Source organism: Salmo salar, chromosome 02 (assembly GCF_965601325.2).
Source record: "Salmo salar chromosome 02, fSalSal1, whole genome shotgun sequence".
NCBI lineage: Eukaryota > Metazoa > Chordata > Actinopteri > Salmoniformes > Salmonidae > Salmo > Salmo salar.
In genome coordinates this window covers 23,579,525-23,597,046 of record NC_138292.1, presented here as the reverse complement: position 1 = coordinate 23,597,046, position 17,522 = coordinate 23,579,525, and the positions used below count along the sequence as shown (strand labels likewise).

General features: G+C 41.7%; 1 protein-coding gene across 5 annotated transcripts in view; it reads right to left on the bottom strand.

Moving 5' to 3' along the window:
* Window positions 1-721: 721 nt before the first annotated feature.
* znf574 (zinc finger protein 574) overlaps window positions 722-17,522 on the bottom strand; it is a 34,546-nt gene continuing 17,745 nt past the window's right edge. For all 5 annotated transcript variants that reach the window (XM_014153481.3, XM_082961033.1, XM_082961034.1 and 2 more), the window contains exons 9-10: window positions 3,080-3,367; window positions 722-1,818 (exon numbers count right to left, since the gene is read on the bottom strand). In XM_014153481.3, coding sequence (XP_014008956.3) covers window positions 1,222-1,818; window positions 3,080-3,367 — 885 coding nt within the window. In that variant the 3' untranslated portion in view covers window positions 722-1,221. The remainder of the gene's footprint in view (window positions 1,819-3,079; window positions 3,368-17,522) is intronic.

Below are 17,522 nucleotides of genomic sequence, written 5' to 3'. Positions count from 1 at the left end.
GCTGAAAAAAAAAAAAAAAACATTTTCATACTTGGCTCCTATGCTAAAATGAGCCAATTTCTCTCTCTGTCTCCAACACAATCAACAGCATTTCTCATTTCATGTCATGAAAACAAATCAAGACAGAGTGTTTGTGTGAAAACGCTCCAGTCAGCATTCGCTGGGTGTGCAACAGTCATAAACGGCGCTTTAGATTACGATTATGGGCTGCTGCAGCACTGGAAAAGTTCTATCACATCAAGCCTTTTTTCATTTAAACACAAATTAGATCATTATTTTTGATATCTAGCTATCCACTATAGCATAATGATACAGCAATATGACGTGTACTTCCGCATTCAGTTGAGATCATCATAAATCCTCTCCTTCCTTATCATATGGAATTACAATATTAACTTCATCTATTCATATTTATGTCATAGACATTATATTAACATTACTGTTAAATCTATATACGTCAACAGTGACAAACATTGAAACAAATATCCTGGGTAATTACATGACTTGTATGGGGATCTCTCATATTACTGCCCTCCTGAGCTCTGCTTCTGTGACTCGGTGGGTACCTGTGTCAGAAAGTCCATATTGATGATGTCAAGCGAGAGCGTTGTGGATTTACAGTGGGGCCCATAAAGTCCATCCTATCTTATGTGTGAGATGTTTCAGGGCAAGGACCACGTGTCATCCTCCTTATAAAATGATAGAAGCGTTGGAGAAACGGTGAAAGCTGAAGCCTTTTATTAAAAAGAAAACAGAGGACATTTTATGGGCGACTCAAGTCCAACCCTGATAAAACTCACTCTAAATAATATTGACGGTACACACTCTGGGAACACTTTTACAATCAGCTTTTCAATCAACTTCTCATTGTAAACAGGATAAATGCTTTACCATGCAACTGCTGTTTGCTTCACTGGCTTCGCTGTACGATTTCAACATTTAAAATCAATTCTGCTCTTCCAAGCACCTCTCAAAGCTTAAGGGCCACATATCCGATCCTTCACTAAACTCTGTCAAAATCAATTCATATGTAGATGCGTAGATCATTTAAGTCGATTAAACAATATTTCGGACCATTTAACAAGAATAGCCCCGGCACTGAGGAAGCAGCAAAAACTATACCTCTTGATTTAACTCAACACTAACTGAAAATCCTACCCTCTTTCAGTCTGTAATACATTCTATCACAAACCCTCCCCTTTCTTCCCTCTCCAGTCTCCTCTATGAGATGGTCTCCTCTAGGATGAACTCTATGGTGTGTGGTACATCCTGTCCCTCTACCACAGTGACCGAGGGGATCTCATGTCCCTCCATGATGGCTGACAGGGAGGGGACAGAGATGGCCTGACCACCCAAGAACACCACCTGGGAGGATCCAGCCTGCCCAGAGAACATAGCCCCAGAGGAGTGCTCTGAGACGGGCACGGCCGGCACCATCACCCCCTCTGTGGTTCCATCCGCCTGGACCAGCAGAATGGTCTGCACCGCCGACTCCCCCTCGCCACCTGATCCCGTCCCTGTAGACAAGAGCACCCTCGCATCTTCCGCCTCTGCGTCGTTGGCCGTGGTTCCATCCGTTCCGTCATCATGGAGACGGATGTGTTTGTCGAGGTTGGAGCGTGAGCGGAAGGCTGAGGGGCAGCGATAGCAGGTGTAGGGCGTCTCTCCGCTGTGGATGCGGGCGTGCTCAGTAAGACGGCCGGCCACACTGAAGGCTTTACCACACACCCAGCAGCAGAAGGGCCGCAGGCCGCTGTGGATACGCTCATGGTCCTTGAGGTGGGGCAGCTGGCGGAAACGCTTCCCACACGTAGAACACTGAGAGAGGAGGAGGAGGGGACATGGGGAGACAGAGCAGAGAGTGGGAGGAGGACAGAGAGAGGGGGAAAGAGCAGAAAGGGGAAGAGGAGAGAGAGAAGAGAGGCAGAGAGTGAACGGAAAGAAAGAGGGAGGAGAAGTTGAAGAGGAGGAAGAAGAGTGGAGGGGAGAAGGATGGGTAGGATTGGAAAACATAACGAGAGAACAAGAACAAGAGGAGAAGAGCGGACATTAAAACTCAGATTTTATATCTTGAAAACTTATGAAAAAATATTTTCTGAAACACTTCTCCAAATTTGTAGACACAGCACTTCTGGCTGAAGAGGCAAAAGAATAGGAGGGGTAGAAAAACAATGTGTGAGAAGAGAGAGAGAGCGAGAGAGATCTAGGGAGGGCAGAGGACAATGGTAGGTAGAGATAAAGAACAGAAAAAAAGAAGCTGACAGAACAGAGCTGCACTACTACTGAAGGACATTCATCTTTTTCCACACAGCAGTGTTACCTGCCTGTCTGTCATACTGAATGACCAGAGACAACGCCTACCATTAGTAGAACCAGAGGGACATTCTCACCAGTACCTTTACAGCTTGGACTGCATTTTTATTGAACTATAGAAGCCTGGGGCTGTTCTGCCACAGTGAGCAGAGAGGCTGGTTGGTCCTGTGTTTAGGACACTGCCTAATGGCGCTGGGTCCCAGAATAGTAACACAGAGGGGAGATGGTAGGCTCTAACTCAGCCTCACTCATTAATCATAGGAAGTGTAGAGGAAGGGAGGACACCAGCGGGCATAATACACTGGGGTGACCACAACCACAGCTTGTATTTTGTAGATGAGATGATTAGATTAGTTTATTAGTCACATGCACAGGGTCACAGATGTCATTTGCAGGGTACAGTGACATTGTTAAGCTCCGAGCTCCAACGGTGCAGGTCAAAAAGAGAAGTGAATAAAATAATAAAATATCCATATTTACAACTGTAACAATGATATATTTCCATTGGGGGGTGGGGCAGGGTGAATGTCCATTGGGGGAGCGGCAGGGGTGAAGTGAGAAGTGAATGAAATAATAATAAAAGTAACCACAGGCAGAAGTCTTGTCCGGACGGCCTTTTCTGCTTCTGCTAAAAAATTTGACAATCTAATTGATACCTTGTGTTTTAAATCACTTCAGAACAAGACACACCATAATGAACGTCAGTCGTGTGCAGTAGATAACCCACCACACACACACAATCATCTCCACCCCCCCACCCCCTTACCTCGAAGGGCCTCTCATCGGTGTGGATCCTCATGTGGACGTTGAAGGTGGAGGTATAGGCAAAGTCCTTCCCACAGATCTGGCAGTGGAACCTCTTGGAGCCGCGGCCCTTCCCCAGAGTCCCCTGGCAGTGGGCCACAATGTGCTCCCCCAGGGCAGAGCTGGAGGCGAAGCGCCGTCTGCAGGGGGACAGGGGGCAGCGCAGGGGGGTCTGACCCGTATGGGACAGCCGATGGAGGTCTAGACCCTCCTGGGTCATACAGCAATGACCACACATATCACACTCCACCTGGATGAGCAGAGAGGAGGGACACGTCTATAAGGTATAACTAGTGTAGAGTAATATCCAACTATTACAGTATCTTTGTCTATAAGGTATAACTAGTTTAGAGTAAGATCCTACTATTACAGTATCTTTGTCTATAAGGTATAACTAGTGTAGAGTAATATCCAACTATTACAGTATCTTTGTCTATAAGGTATAACTAGTTTAGAGTAAGATCCTACTATTACAGTATCTTTGTCTATAAGGTATAACTAGTGTAGAGTAAGATCCTACTATTACAGTATCTTTGTCTATAAGGTATAACTAGTGTAGAGTAAGATCCTACTATTACAGTATCTTTGTCTATAAGGTATAACTAGTGTAGAGTAAGATCCTACTATTACAGTATCTATGTCTATACAGTGCCTTCACATATTCACACCCCTTGACTTTTTCCACATTTTGTTGTTACAAAGTGGAATTAAAATGGACATAATTGTAATCATTTTGTCAACAATCTACACAAAATACTCTGTCAAAGTGGAAGAAATATTCGAACATTTGTAAAAAAATAATAATAAAAAAAAAAAATTATATATATATATACACACACACACTTGTCTAATCAAGAGATATATATATATGAAAAATGAATATATCTTGATTAGTATGAAAAATGAATATATCTTGATTAGACAAGTATTCAACCCCTTGAGCCAATACATGTTAGAATCACCTTTGGCAGCGATTACAGCTGTGAGTCTTTCTGGGTATGTATCTAAGACCTTTACACACTTGGATTGTGCAACATTGGCCCATTATTATTTTCAAAATTATTCAAACTCTGTCAAACTGGTTGTTGATCATTGCTTGACAACCATTTCCAGGTCTTGCCATAGATTTTCAAGCAGATTTAAGTCAAAACTAACTCAGCCACTCAGGAATATTCACTTCTTGGGAAGCAACTCCAGTTCAGATTTGGCCTTATATTTTAGGTTACTGTCTTGCTGAAAGATGAATGAATATCCCAGTGTCTGGTGGAAAACAGACTGAACTAGGGATGGGCATGAATAATCGACGTCAAAACGCCATCTTTAACCAGAGATCAATATTTTTTTCAAATACTGTAAAACAATTTGGTCAAACTTTTGTCTTGAAACAACGGCAATTTGCTTTGACTGTTCCATACTGTCATGACGTGGCCCTCTTTGGGTATAGCGAGTACCATCCCCCTCTCTCTCACCACCTCTCTCTTCCCCCTACACCCAGGTTCTGTTATCTCAGGTCATAAATTCCTAGAGGAGACTCTCTCCTCATGGCCAGGCAGTATAGAGAGAGAGAGTTTCAAAGTAGAACAAAGGAACTTCTTCTACATCACAGAACTTGAGAACTGAACAATATCCATGTTTTGGAGAATGTGTAAACGGTCGGTGGAGAAGCCAGCTACGACCGGTCCGTTTTGTTCCATGTTGTGACCTCATTGAAAGACAATACAGCCACATTAACTCTGTTTATACAGGAGCCTCCGTTATGAGGTTTGCATCTAATTATTGTATAAAATGAGAATTGTATTCCCTTTAAAGTTTAACTAAGTCATTGGCCCGCCCCCATGAGCACAGACATTGATCTGGCATCATGGGACAGCCGTTTTCTACTGTTCGGAATAAAACCCCCACCTGAAGAAATACTCTTTAGACCGCGCGTACCTCGGTCAGCTGAGGGGGGTGAAGGTTGAGTAGTGTCATGACGTTGCCCTCTTTGGGTTTTCTATGCACCATCTCCCTACCTCTGTCTCCCCTACCCAGGCTCTGTGAGAGCGGTCGTAAATTCCTAAGAAAATGTCCCGCCTCATGGCCACAGTATAAAGAGAGAGTGGGTTTCATAGAAAGAACCCAGGAATTCTTCCACCTCACAGGACTGGAGAACCGAACGACATTTATGTTCTGGAGAAGGTATAAAAGATCGGTGAAGAATCCAGCTACGAACTGGTCCGTTTGGTACAATTTTGTGAAGCTCATGAGAGACAATATGGCCACATTACCATGGCGCTGTTTATATAATAGCCTCAGTTGTGAGACTTACACCTAATGGTTGTATAAAATGAATAAAGGATAAAGCTATTTGGAATATGTTGGGATGCTTGTAAGATGTTAATGTGAGAGAATTGTATTTCTGTTTAAAGTTTCACCAAGCCATCGGCACGCCCCCATGAACAGACGGGACCTGGTGTCATGAGACAGCCCTTTTCTGCTATTCCGAATATAACCCCCACCCAGGGTTTCTATCACCAGACCGAGCTTACCTCCATTACGAGTGGCTAAAGGTTGGAGACCAGCTTACCTCGATAACGAGAGGGCCAAGGTTTGACCATGCATTCCTCGTTCTGAACTTTAACCATACCACGTGGTTAAACTCTTAGACTATTGATACCGACAGAATAATAACAAGTCTTTGATATTAATTACTAGTCTGCAGCTAGGAATTCGGGTATCATTAAATGCGAAGACCGACGAAACATCTGTCCTATAACGACATTAATGAATGTCACTTTGAAATATCCATTCTAACCGAGAGAGAGAGAGAGAGAACGCGAAAACAAAACTCTCCAACAGAACGAACTTTTCAACAAAGATCCCGACGACACACTGAGCGTAAATATATATATTGATTGCAATTGTTCCCGAATGAGTGAGCGTTCATGTGCAAAGGATTAGCATTTCAATTGTTATAATTATCAACTCTTATCAACCTTTTGTCTAACAAGCCGCCATGCCGGTTTAGCCCACTAGGGCACATTCCTTTATCATTTCTTTGTAACGATATCTACTGTTTGTATGCATTTCTGTGAATTACTTAGTAGAATAAATTATTTTAAGACAATTGATGTATGGATGTCTCATAGTGAAGACTGCGTTCGTGCAGATAACCAACAATTTACGACGTTTGGAATGAGACTGACGAGGTAAAGAATACATCATTAAACATCATTAAACCCCTACAACTCATCCAGAACGCCGCAGCCCGTCTGGTGTTCAACCTTCCCAAGTTCTCTCACGTCACCCCGCTCCTCCGCTCTCTCCACTGGCTTCCAGTCGAAGCTCGCATCCGCTACAAGACCATGGTGCTTGCCTACGGAGCTGTGAGGGGAACGGCACCTCCGTACCTTCAGGCTCTGATCAGGCCCTACACCCAAACAAGGGCACTCCGTTCATCCACCTCTGGCCTGCTCGCCTCCCTACCTCTGAGGAAGCACAGTTCCCGCTCAGCCCAGTCAAAACTGTTCGCTGCTCTGGCACCCCAATGGTGGAACAAGCTCCCTCACGACGCCAGGACAGCGGAGTCAATCACCACCTTCCGGAGACACCTGAAACCCCACCTCTTCAAGGAATACCTGGGATAGGATAAAGTAATCCTTCTAACCCCCCCTTAAAAGATTTAGATGCACTATTGTAAAGTGGTTGTTCCACTGGATATTATAGGTGAATGCACCAATTTGTAAGTCGCTCTGGATAAGAGCGTCTGCTAAATGACTAAAATGTAAATGTAAATGTAAATTAATCCGAAGACTAATAGATCAGATATTATGATATCCGAAAGTTATATTACGAAAATTATAACTTTGTAATCTGAATATTTTCCTTGGTGCCCCGACTTCCTAGTTAATTACCGTTACACGATTAATCAGTTTAATCGCGTAATAATAATTACAGAGAGTTATTTGATAAATATGTCTTCAGTTTTAATGATGCCAAAGACACGACAGTAGAGACCACAAAACCTCTGTATAAGCTAAGGTTGTAATGTTGTTGAATTCCTAACTAAACCACGTGGAGCATTGGCTACACGGTGGGAATGGTTAAATTCTGAGACTATGGATACCGACAGAATAAGATCAAACCTTCAATACTAATTACTAGGCTGCAGCTAGGAATTATGTCGACCTGGAATGCGAAGACCGACAACCTCCGAAACATCTATCCTATAAGAACATTTCTGAATGGGACTCTGACGTATCCATTCTAACCACGAGAGACTTCTTGGAAGCAGATGGAGAGACGAGCGGATGAACTTTCCAACAGAAAGACGGACGATTCCAACAGAGATCTCTGACGACACACTGAGTGTAAATATATATTGATTGCAATGATTTCTGAATTAGTGAGCGTTCATGTGCAAAGGATTAGCGTTTCAATCAATATAATTATCAGCTGTGTAGTGACTCTTGTAATTCCCGCCCTTCTCAGTCCAGACCCACTTCCCTTTGTCCACCAAGCCGGCATATCGGCTTAGCCCACTAGGGAACATCCCCTATCATTTCCTTGTAACCATATCTACGGTTTGTTTGTTTATGCATTTATGTGATTATTTAGTTAGTTAGTTAGTTAGTAAATAAATGATTAAGACAATTGATGTATGGATGATTCATAGTAAAGGCTGGGTTCGTGCAGATAACCAAAGATTTACGACGTTCGGAATGAGACTAACGTGAGGTAAAGAATAATTCATTAATTAGAAGACTAATTGATCATATATTAAAATATCTGAAGAGTTATATTAGGAAAATTATAACTTTGTAATCTGAAGATTTTCCTTGGTGCCCCAACTTCATAGTTAATTAAATATACATGATTAGTTTAATCACGTAATAATAATTACAGAGAATTGATTTGATAAAATAACAGTCTTCACTTTAATGATGCCAAAGACACGACAATGTGCACATGTGCATTTACACAGTGGCGACCGGCCATTCAGGGCATGTGGGGCAGAGCCTGTTTAGCTAAAAAAAAAAACGATATCTAAAAATATTTAAAATAAATTGTTTGTTTTTTGTTGCGTGTTTTGCATGTTATTTTGTCATTTTGGGGGGGGGGGGGGGGGGGGGGCATTTTTTACATTATTTTGCAAACTGATGTGTGACATATCAGTTTGCAAAACAATGTAAAAAAAATATATATTATAAAAATGTGTTAATAAAGCCGCATAAAAACATGGTCTCTTTTTTACTTTCTTGAGTAAAGCAGCTCCAAAATGCAGGTGTTTCAGCCTAGCTCAGTGCTTTATGTGGTGGAGGGGCAACCGGCTGAAAATACAGAGCATAGGGGTTGGTAATCTTCTCTAATTGCACCATGATTGGATCAGTGTTCTGTCAGTCATGGGGACACCATGTCGACACAAAATTTACAGGAAGAGCTTGAAAGATCAAGCCCCCTTGAGTGCTACCATTGATTTACATTAGAAGTACCCATCCAAGAAGGCTCAAAGTCATAAGCCACGGATAAAATGACGTCAAATCATGTTATATCTACCGTAGCTTTGATTGGACATGTCATCATACTTTCAAAATCTTAGCTAGCAAGCTAGACAAGCAGTCTTCATCATGAATCACATTGACCATTTACTGGCACATCCTTTTCAATCATTGTCATATGAAGAGAAATTATAAATAAAACGTATCGGTGCTCATCGGCCATTGGACATAAACATTACAAAACAAGTTGGAAATCACAAATTCAACAATGAGTGGTTTGGAAACAATCAGTGGCTAACTGCAAGCGTTGCAAAGCAATCCCTATTTTTCTTCCCCTGCCTGCTATTCAGTGGAGATGGTGTGTGGTCCAAGTATGGGTTTAAGGGTTTCTTTTCCAAGCTTAAAAGGATAAACATTCACACGCAACACCATGGGCCAGAAAAGGTTGAATACATTGCCCATGCTGTCAAGCGAGCATGACTTCTGCCGCGTTGAAAACAACCGGAAACTCGGAACTGGGAAACCTCAGACTTTATGAGTTCAACCTCTTCCTGACTGAGTCTGTAATACCTACTGTACATGTTTCAAGCAGACCACCATAGCCCCTGTGCCCAAGGAAGCAAAGGTAACCTGACCAGTAGCACTCACGTCGATAGCCATGAAGTGCTTTGAAAGGCTAGTCATGGCTCGCATCAACAGCATCCTCCCGGATACCCTAGACCCACTCCAATTCGCATACCGCCCCAACAGATCCACAGATGACACAATCTCAATCGCACTCCACACTGCCCTTTCCCACCTGGACAAAAAGGAACACCTATGTGAGAATGCTGTTCATTGACTACAGCTCAGCGTTCAACACCATAGTGCCCACAAAACTCCTCACTAAGCTAAGGACCCTGGGACTAAACACCTCCCTCTGCAACTGGATCCTGGACTTCCTGACGGCCACCCCCAGGTGGTAAGGGTAGGCAACAACACATCTGCTACGCTGATCCTCAACACTGGGGCCCCTCAGGGGTGTGTGCTTAGTGCCTTCCTGTACTCCCTGTTCACCCACAACTGCGTGGCCAAACACGACTCCAACACCATCATTAAGTTTGCTGACGACACAACAGTGGTAGCCTGATTACCGACAACGATGAGACAGCCTATAGGGAGGAGGTTAGAGACCTCTCCCTCAATGTGAGCAAGACAAAGGAGCTGATCGTGGACTACAGGAAAGGCGGGCCCAACAGGCCCCCATTAACTTCTATGGGCTAGGTGGGACGGTAGCGTCCCACCTGCGGGACACAGCCAGTGCAATATCAGGGTGGAAAATTCAAAAACAACAAAATGCAATAATTAAACTTTCTCAAACATACGACTATTTTACACCATTTTAAAGATACACTTCTTGTTAATCTAACTACATTGTCCGATTTCAAAAAGGCTTTACAGCGAAAGCAAAACATTAGATTATGAGAGTACATAGACAAAAATAATCACACAGCCATTTTCCAAGCAAGGACATATGTCAATAAAACCCAAAACACAGCGAAATGAAGCACTAACCTTTGACGATCTTCATCAGATGACACTCCTAGGACATTATGTTACACAATACATGTATGTTTTGTTCGATAAACTTCATATTTATATCCAAAAACAGCATTTTACATTGGCGCGTGATATTCAGAAAATGTATTCCCACCAAATCGTCCGGTGAATGTGCACATCAATTTACAAAAATACTCATCATAAACGTTGACAAAATACATAACAATTATTTTAAGAATTATAGATAGACAACTCCTTTATGCAACCGCTGTGTCAGATTTTAAAATAGCTTTACGGAGAAAGCACATTTTTCAATATTCTGAGTACATAGCTCAGCCATCACGGCGAGCTATTCAGACACCCGCCAAATTCGGGGAAACCTAAACTCAGAATTAGTATTACAAATATTGTATTACCTTTGCTGATCTTCGTCAGAATGCACTCCCAGGACTGCTACTTCCACAAGAAATGTTGTTTTTGATCCAAATAATCCATATTTATGTCCAAATACCTCCGTTTTGTTCGTGCGTACAGATCACTTATCCAAAAGCATAACGCGCGAGCGCGGAACGAGATAAAAAGTCAAAATGTTCCATTACCGTACTTAGAAGCATGTCAAACGCTGTTTAAAATCAATCTTTATGGTATTTTTAACTTAAAATTGAGATCATATTCCAACCAGACAATAGCATATTCATTCAAGAAGAAAAAGAAGGAACGGTGCGCTTGCGGGACCGAGCATATCCAATCCCTTTGTTGCCAGGCAGACCACTCAGTAACTGAGCTCCTATTATCAGCCCAGGGACAGGAAAATGCTCAAACCACTTTCTGAAGGCTTTAGACAGCCAATGGAAGCCTTAGGAAGTGCAACGTCACCCCACAGACACTGGAGCTTCGATAGAGAATCAAAAGAAGAACTGCAATTCTCAGACTTTTCACTTCCTGCTTGGATTTTTCTCAGGTTTTTGCCTGCCATATGAGTTCTGTTATATTCACAGACACCATTCAAACCGTTTTAGAAACTTCAGATTGTTTTCTATCCAAATCTACTAATAATATGCATATTCTAGTTTCTGGGCCAGAGTAGTAACCTGTTTAAATTGGGTACGTTTTTCATCCGGCCGTGAAAATACTGGCCCCTAGCCCAGACAGGTTAACTTTGACGGGGCTGTAGTGGAGCGGGTTGAGAGTTTCAAGTTCCTTGGTGTCCACATCACCAACGAACAATCACGGTCCAAACACACCAAGACAGTCGTGAAGAGTGCATGACAACACCTTTTCCCCCTCAGGAGACTGAAAAGATTTGGCATGGGTCCCCAGATCCTCAAAAAGTTATACAGCTGCACCATCGAGAGCATCCTAACCGGTTGCATCACCACCTGGTATGGTAACTGCTCGATATCTGACCGTAAGGTGCTACAGAGGGTAGTGCGTACGGTCCAGTACATTACTGGGGCCAAGCTTCCTGCCATCCAGGACCTATATACTCTGACACCGCCTAGGAAAGCCCCAAAAATTGTCAAAGACTCCAGTCACCCAAGTCATATACTGTTTTCTCTGCAACCGCACGGCAAGCGGTACCAGAGCGTCAAGTCTAGGACCAACCGGCTCTTTAACAGCTTCGACCCCTAAGTCATAAGACCGCTGAACAATTAATCAAATTGCCCCCGTTTTTTTTTTTTTACACTGCTGCTTCACACTGTTTACAATCTATGCATAGTCACTTCAACCCTACCTACATGTACAAATTACCTCAACTAACCTGTATCCCCGCACATTGATTCGTTACGAGAACCCCCTGTATATAGCCCCATTATTTTATTGTCTTACTTTATTATTTTTGACTTTAGTTTATTTGATAAATATTTTCTTAACCTGTGATGGCTAGGGGGCAGTATTTTCACAGCCGGATAAAAAACGTACCCGATTTAATCTGATAATTACTCCTGCCCAGAAACTAGAATATGCATATAATTATTAGCTTTGGATAGAAAACACTCCAAAGTTTCTAAAACTGTTTGAATGGTGTCTGTGAGTATAACAGAACTCATTTGGCAGGCCAAAACCTGAGAAGATTCCATGCAGGAAGTGGCCTGTCTGACAATTTCTTGCCCTTCTTGATTATCTCTATCCATTACAGAGGATCTCTGCTGTTACGTGACTCTTCCTACGGCTCCCATGGGCTCTCAGAAGGCGGCAAAAAGCTGAATCGTGGCTTTGCAGGCTCTGGTTGAAAAAAAGTAGCGCGTTTGGGTAGTGGCTGGTTACAGTACTGTGAGACTCAGGCTCGTGCCCGCGTCGACAGAATGCTTTGTTTTCTTTCGTCTGTTTACCTAAACGCAGATTCCCGGTCGGAATATTATCGCTTTTTTACGAGAAAAATGGCATAAATTTTTTTATTTTAAACAGCGGTTGACATGCTTCGAAGTACAGTAATGGAATATTTAGAAATCTTTTGTCACGAATTGCGCCATGCTCGTGACCCTTATTTACACTTCGGATAGTGTCTTGAACGCACGAACAAAACGCCGCTATTTGGATATAACGATGGATTATTTTGGACCAAACCAACATTTGTTATTGAAGTAGCAGTCCTGGGAGTGCATTCTGACGAAGACAACAAAGGTAATCAAACTTTTGTAATAGTAAATCGGAGTTTGGTCAGGGCTAAACTTGGTCGGTGTCTAAATGGCTAGCCGTGATGGCTGGGCTATCTACTGAGAATATTGCAAAATGTGCTTTCACCGAAAACCTATTTTAAAATCGGACATATCGAGTGCATAGAGGAGTTCTGTATCTATAATTCTTAAAATAAGTGTTATGTTTTTTGTGAACGTTTATCGTGAGAAATTTAGTAAATTCACCGGATGTTTGCGGGGGGGGTATGCTAGTTCTGAACGTCACATGCTAATGTAAAAAAGCTGGTTTTTGATATAAATATAAACTTGATTGAACAAAACATGCATGTATTGTATAACATAATGTCCTAGGGTTGTCATCTGATGAAGATGAAAGGTTAGTGCTGCATTTAGCTGTGGTTTTGTTTTTTGTGACATTATATGCTAGCTTGAAAAATGGGGGTCTGATTATTTCTGGCTGGGTACTCTGCTGACATAATCTAATGTTTTGCTTTCGCTGTAAAGCCTTTTTGAAATCGGACAGTGTGGTTAGATTAACGAGAGTCTTGTCTTTAAAATGCTGTAAAATAGTCATATGTTTGAAAAATTGAAGTTTTCGGATTTTAGAGGAGTTTGTATTTCGCGCCACGCCCATCATTGGATATTGGAGCAGGTGTTCCGCTAGCGGAACGTCTAGATGTAAGAGGTTAACTCTTTCTTGAACTGCACTGTTGGTTAAGGGCTTGTAAGTAAGCATTTCACGCTAAGGTCTACACATGTTTATTCGGCGCATGTGACAAATAAAGTTTGATTTGATCGTTAGCTTATATGCCCCCTTTATTTATGCCACGGTTCTGACTTGGTGTACAGGGAGAATACTGTAAGAACGGCCCATATTCTGAATTCTGTCACTACACAAGTGCTGAACAAATATTTATATTGACTACGTCAGTCTTAGCTCGCTCATTTAATGTCTTAATCGAAATTACGGATTGCCTCTTATCCGCTCATCGTTCCCTTATGCCATAGTTTGTACACCTCAATTGTGAGTAGAATCCACATTTGTTTAAGCAAGTCAGCCATATCAGCTATGCTTTAAAAAAAAAGGCTGTAAATGATAAATGAGGCTGAATTAACTGTTTCCCTGCCAGACAAGGCTCATCTGATAAGAATTGGTAAGGATTCACTCCATGGTGCTGAAAAGAAAGCTCTGCTGTTGGGACAGCTTTATGAAGGCCCTAACTGTTTGTGGGCACTGTTTGTCACCTTTATAGTGCAATGCAGGTGCTTCTACACCTGCATTGCTTGCTGTTTGGGGTTTTAGGCTGAGTTTCTGTACAGCACTTTGAGATATCAGCCGATGTAAGAAGGCTATATAAATACATTTGATTTGAAATGAATTAATGTATTGTTTAGCGTTGTGGCTTTGTTGGAATGCATAAAAATTAAAAGTTTGCCCGACCAAGATTTACATGCTAAAATCGCCACTGCATTTGAGTGACAACAAAGAATAAACCAAGTCAAGCATCACAGTTCAGCTTCCTAAATTCCCTTTCCACTCTCTGACCACTCCCTCTACACACACGTGCTGTGTGCGCCTACATAAATAAATGCCTATAAAAACATATCTAACCGATGGGATACAAAAGCTACATTCCTTGCCAAATAATACTTTTTATCACAAATTCTAAATGGACTGGTTGCGTTCCAACAATGAGCTGCAGTTTTTGAATAATTGCGTAATTTTCCGCTTAATAGGCTACTTTGCGGTTGTTACTAGTTACCACAGCCACAAAGTCCAAATTCATGAAAATAAATGTGGTTTTTGGTTTTAATTTAAGGTTAGGAATATGGTCAACAGTGAAGTTAGGGTTAGGTTAAAAATAAGATTTTAAGAAGCGAAAATGTAGAAACGGGCAGGTTATGACTATGTATGCGGCTGTGGTAACTAACGTTAGTGACGACCCTACTTTGCGAACGGCTAGTGACATTTAGAATTTGTTAGCCTAGGGCCTAGGCTATTACCCTAACCATAGACAGATTTCACGCTGAAAATATTCAAAAACATTAGTTTGATAAAGACAAAGAGCGAATTTTCATCAGAATCATTAAGTCTAGGCCTACTCACCAAACAGATGTCCTGGACATAACTCATCCCCATGTAGTGTTCAATGTAGTATTGTTAAATCAATTTAGAAAATTGCAAGGAACGGGCATAATACACTAAATCCAATGTCTGTATATCAAAAAGAAGACTTTGGTTTTGGTTTGTAACCTTGAAAAATGTGTCTTTCAACTTGAGAAAATGTACCCACATTTCAAATAATCACTCTGAGAATAACAGTCCCAGACTGGAGATGTGAATCACTTCGCACTATACTGTTATATTATTCTGTTATATTACATAATGTTTTTTTTAAATAAAATAGGTGTCTTGACTGTGATAAGGGCTTGGAAATAAGAGTCTTGTCTGCTAAATGAACAAAACAAGGCTATGCCATTGCACAGCCATAGGGTTCTACAAGCAAGCGCCACATTGCTGAGGTTACGACCTTTTTCAAGATTGTGTTCACCAATATAATACAACCTGATGATATTACAGTTTCAATAAAATCATCTTAAAATGGCACTTGTTTTTTTATTGACTGAAAATACACTACCGTTCAAAAGTTTGGGGTCACTTAGAAATGTCCTTGTTTTTGAAAGAAAAGCACATCTTTGGTCCATTAAAATAACATCAGCTTGATCAGAAATACAGTGTACAGTCGCGGCCAAAAGTTTTGAGAATGACACAAATATTAATTTTCACAAATTCTGCTGCCTCAGTTTGTTATGATGGCAATTTGCATATACTCCAGAATGTTATGAAGAGTGATCAGATGAATTGCAATTAATTGCAAAGTCCCTCTTTGCCATGCAAATGAACTGAATCCCCCAAAAATATTTCCACTGCATTTCAGCCCTGGAAACATGTGCCATCATCATTTCTTTGCACAAAAAGGGCTTCACAGGCAAGGATATTGCTGCCAGTAAGATTTCACCTAAATCAACCATTTATCGGATCATCAAGAACTTCAAGGAGAGCGGTTCAATTGTTGTGAAGAAGGCTTCTGGGCGCCCAAGAAAGTCAAGCAAGCGCCAGGACCGTCTCCTAAAGTTGATTCAGCTGCGGGATCGGGGCACCACCAGTACAGAGCTTGCTCAGGAATAGCAGCAGGCAGGTGTGAGTGCATCGGCACGCACAGTGAGGCGAAGACTTTTGGAGGATGGCCTGGTGTCAAGAAGGACAGCAAAGAAGCCACTTCTCTCCAGGAAAAGCATCAGACTGATATTCTGCAAAAGGTACAGGGATTGGACTGCTGAGGACTGGGGTAAAGTAATTTTCTCTAATGAATCCCCTTTCCGATTGTTTAGAGCACCCGGAAAAAAGCTTGTCTGGAGAAGAAAAGGTGAGCGCTACCATCAGTCCTGTGTCATGACAACAGTAAAGCATCCAGAGACCATTCATGTGTGGGGTTGCTTCTCAGCCAAGGGAGTGGGCTCACTCACAATTTTGCCTAAGAACACAGCCATGAACAAAGAATGGTACCAACACATCCGAGAGCAACTTCTCCCAACCATCCAGGAACAGTTTGGTGACGAACAATGCCTTTTCCAGCATGATGTAGCACCTTGCCATAAGGCAAAAGTAATAACTAAGTGGCTCAGGGAACAAAACATCGATATTTTGGGTCCATGGCCAGGAAACTCCCAGACCTTAATCCCATTGAGAACTTGTGGTCAATCCTCAAGAGGCGGGTGGACAAACAAAAACCCACAAATTCTGACAAACTCCAAGCATTGATTATGCAAGAATGGGCTGCCATCAGTCAGGATGTGGCCCAGAAGTTAATTGACAGCATGCCAGGGTGGATTGCAGAGGTCTTGAAAAAGAAGGGTCAACACTGCAAATATTGGCTCTTTGCATCAACTTCATATAATTGTCAATAAAAGCCTTTGACACTTATGAAATGCTAGTAATTATACTTCAATATTCCATATTAACATTGACAAAAATATCTAAAGACACCGAGCAGCAAACTTTGTGGAAATTAATATTTGTATCATTCTCAAAACTTTTGGCCACGACTGTAAACATTGTTGATGTTGTAAATTACTATTGTAGCTGGAAGCGGCAGATTTTTTATGGAATATCTACAGTTGAAGTCGGAAGTTTACATACACTTAGGTTGGAGTCATTAAAACTCGTTTTTCAACCATTCCACAAATTTCTTCTTAACAAACTATAGTTTTTGGCAAGTCGGTTAGGACATCTACTTTGTGCATAACACAAGTAATTTTTCCAACAATTGTTTACAGACAGATTATTTCACTGTATCACAATTCCAGTGGGTCAGAAGTTTGCATACAATAAGTTGACTGTGCATTTAAACAGCTTGGAAAATTCCAGAAAATGTCATGGCTTTAGAAGCTTCTGATAGGCAAATTGACATCATTTGAGTCAATTGGGGGTGTACTTGTGGATGTATTTCAAGGCCTACCTTCAAACTCAGTGCCTCTTTGCTTGACATCATAAGAAAATCTAAAGAAATCAGCCAAGACCTCAGAAAAAAAAATTGTGGACCTCCATGTCTGGTTCATCCTTGGGAGCAATTTCCAAATACCTGAATGTACCACGCTCATCTGTACAAACAATAGTACGCAAGTATAAACACCATGGGACCACACAGCCATCATACCACTCAGGAAGGAGACACGTTCTGTCTCCTAG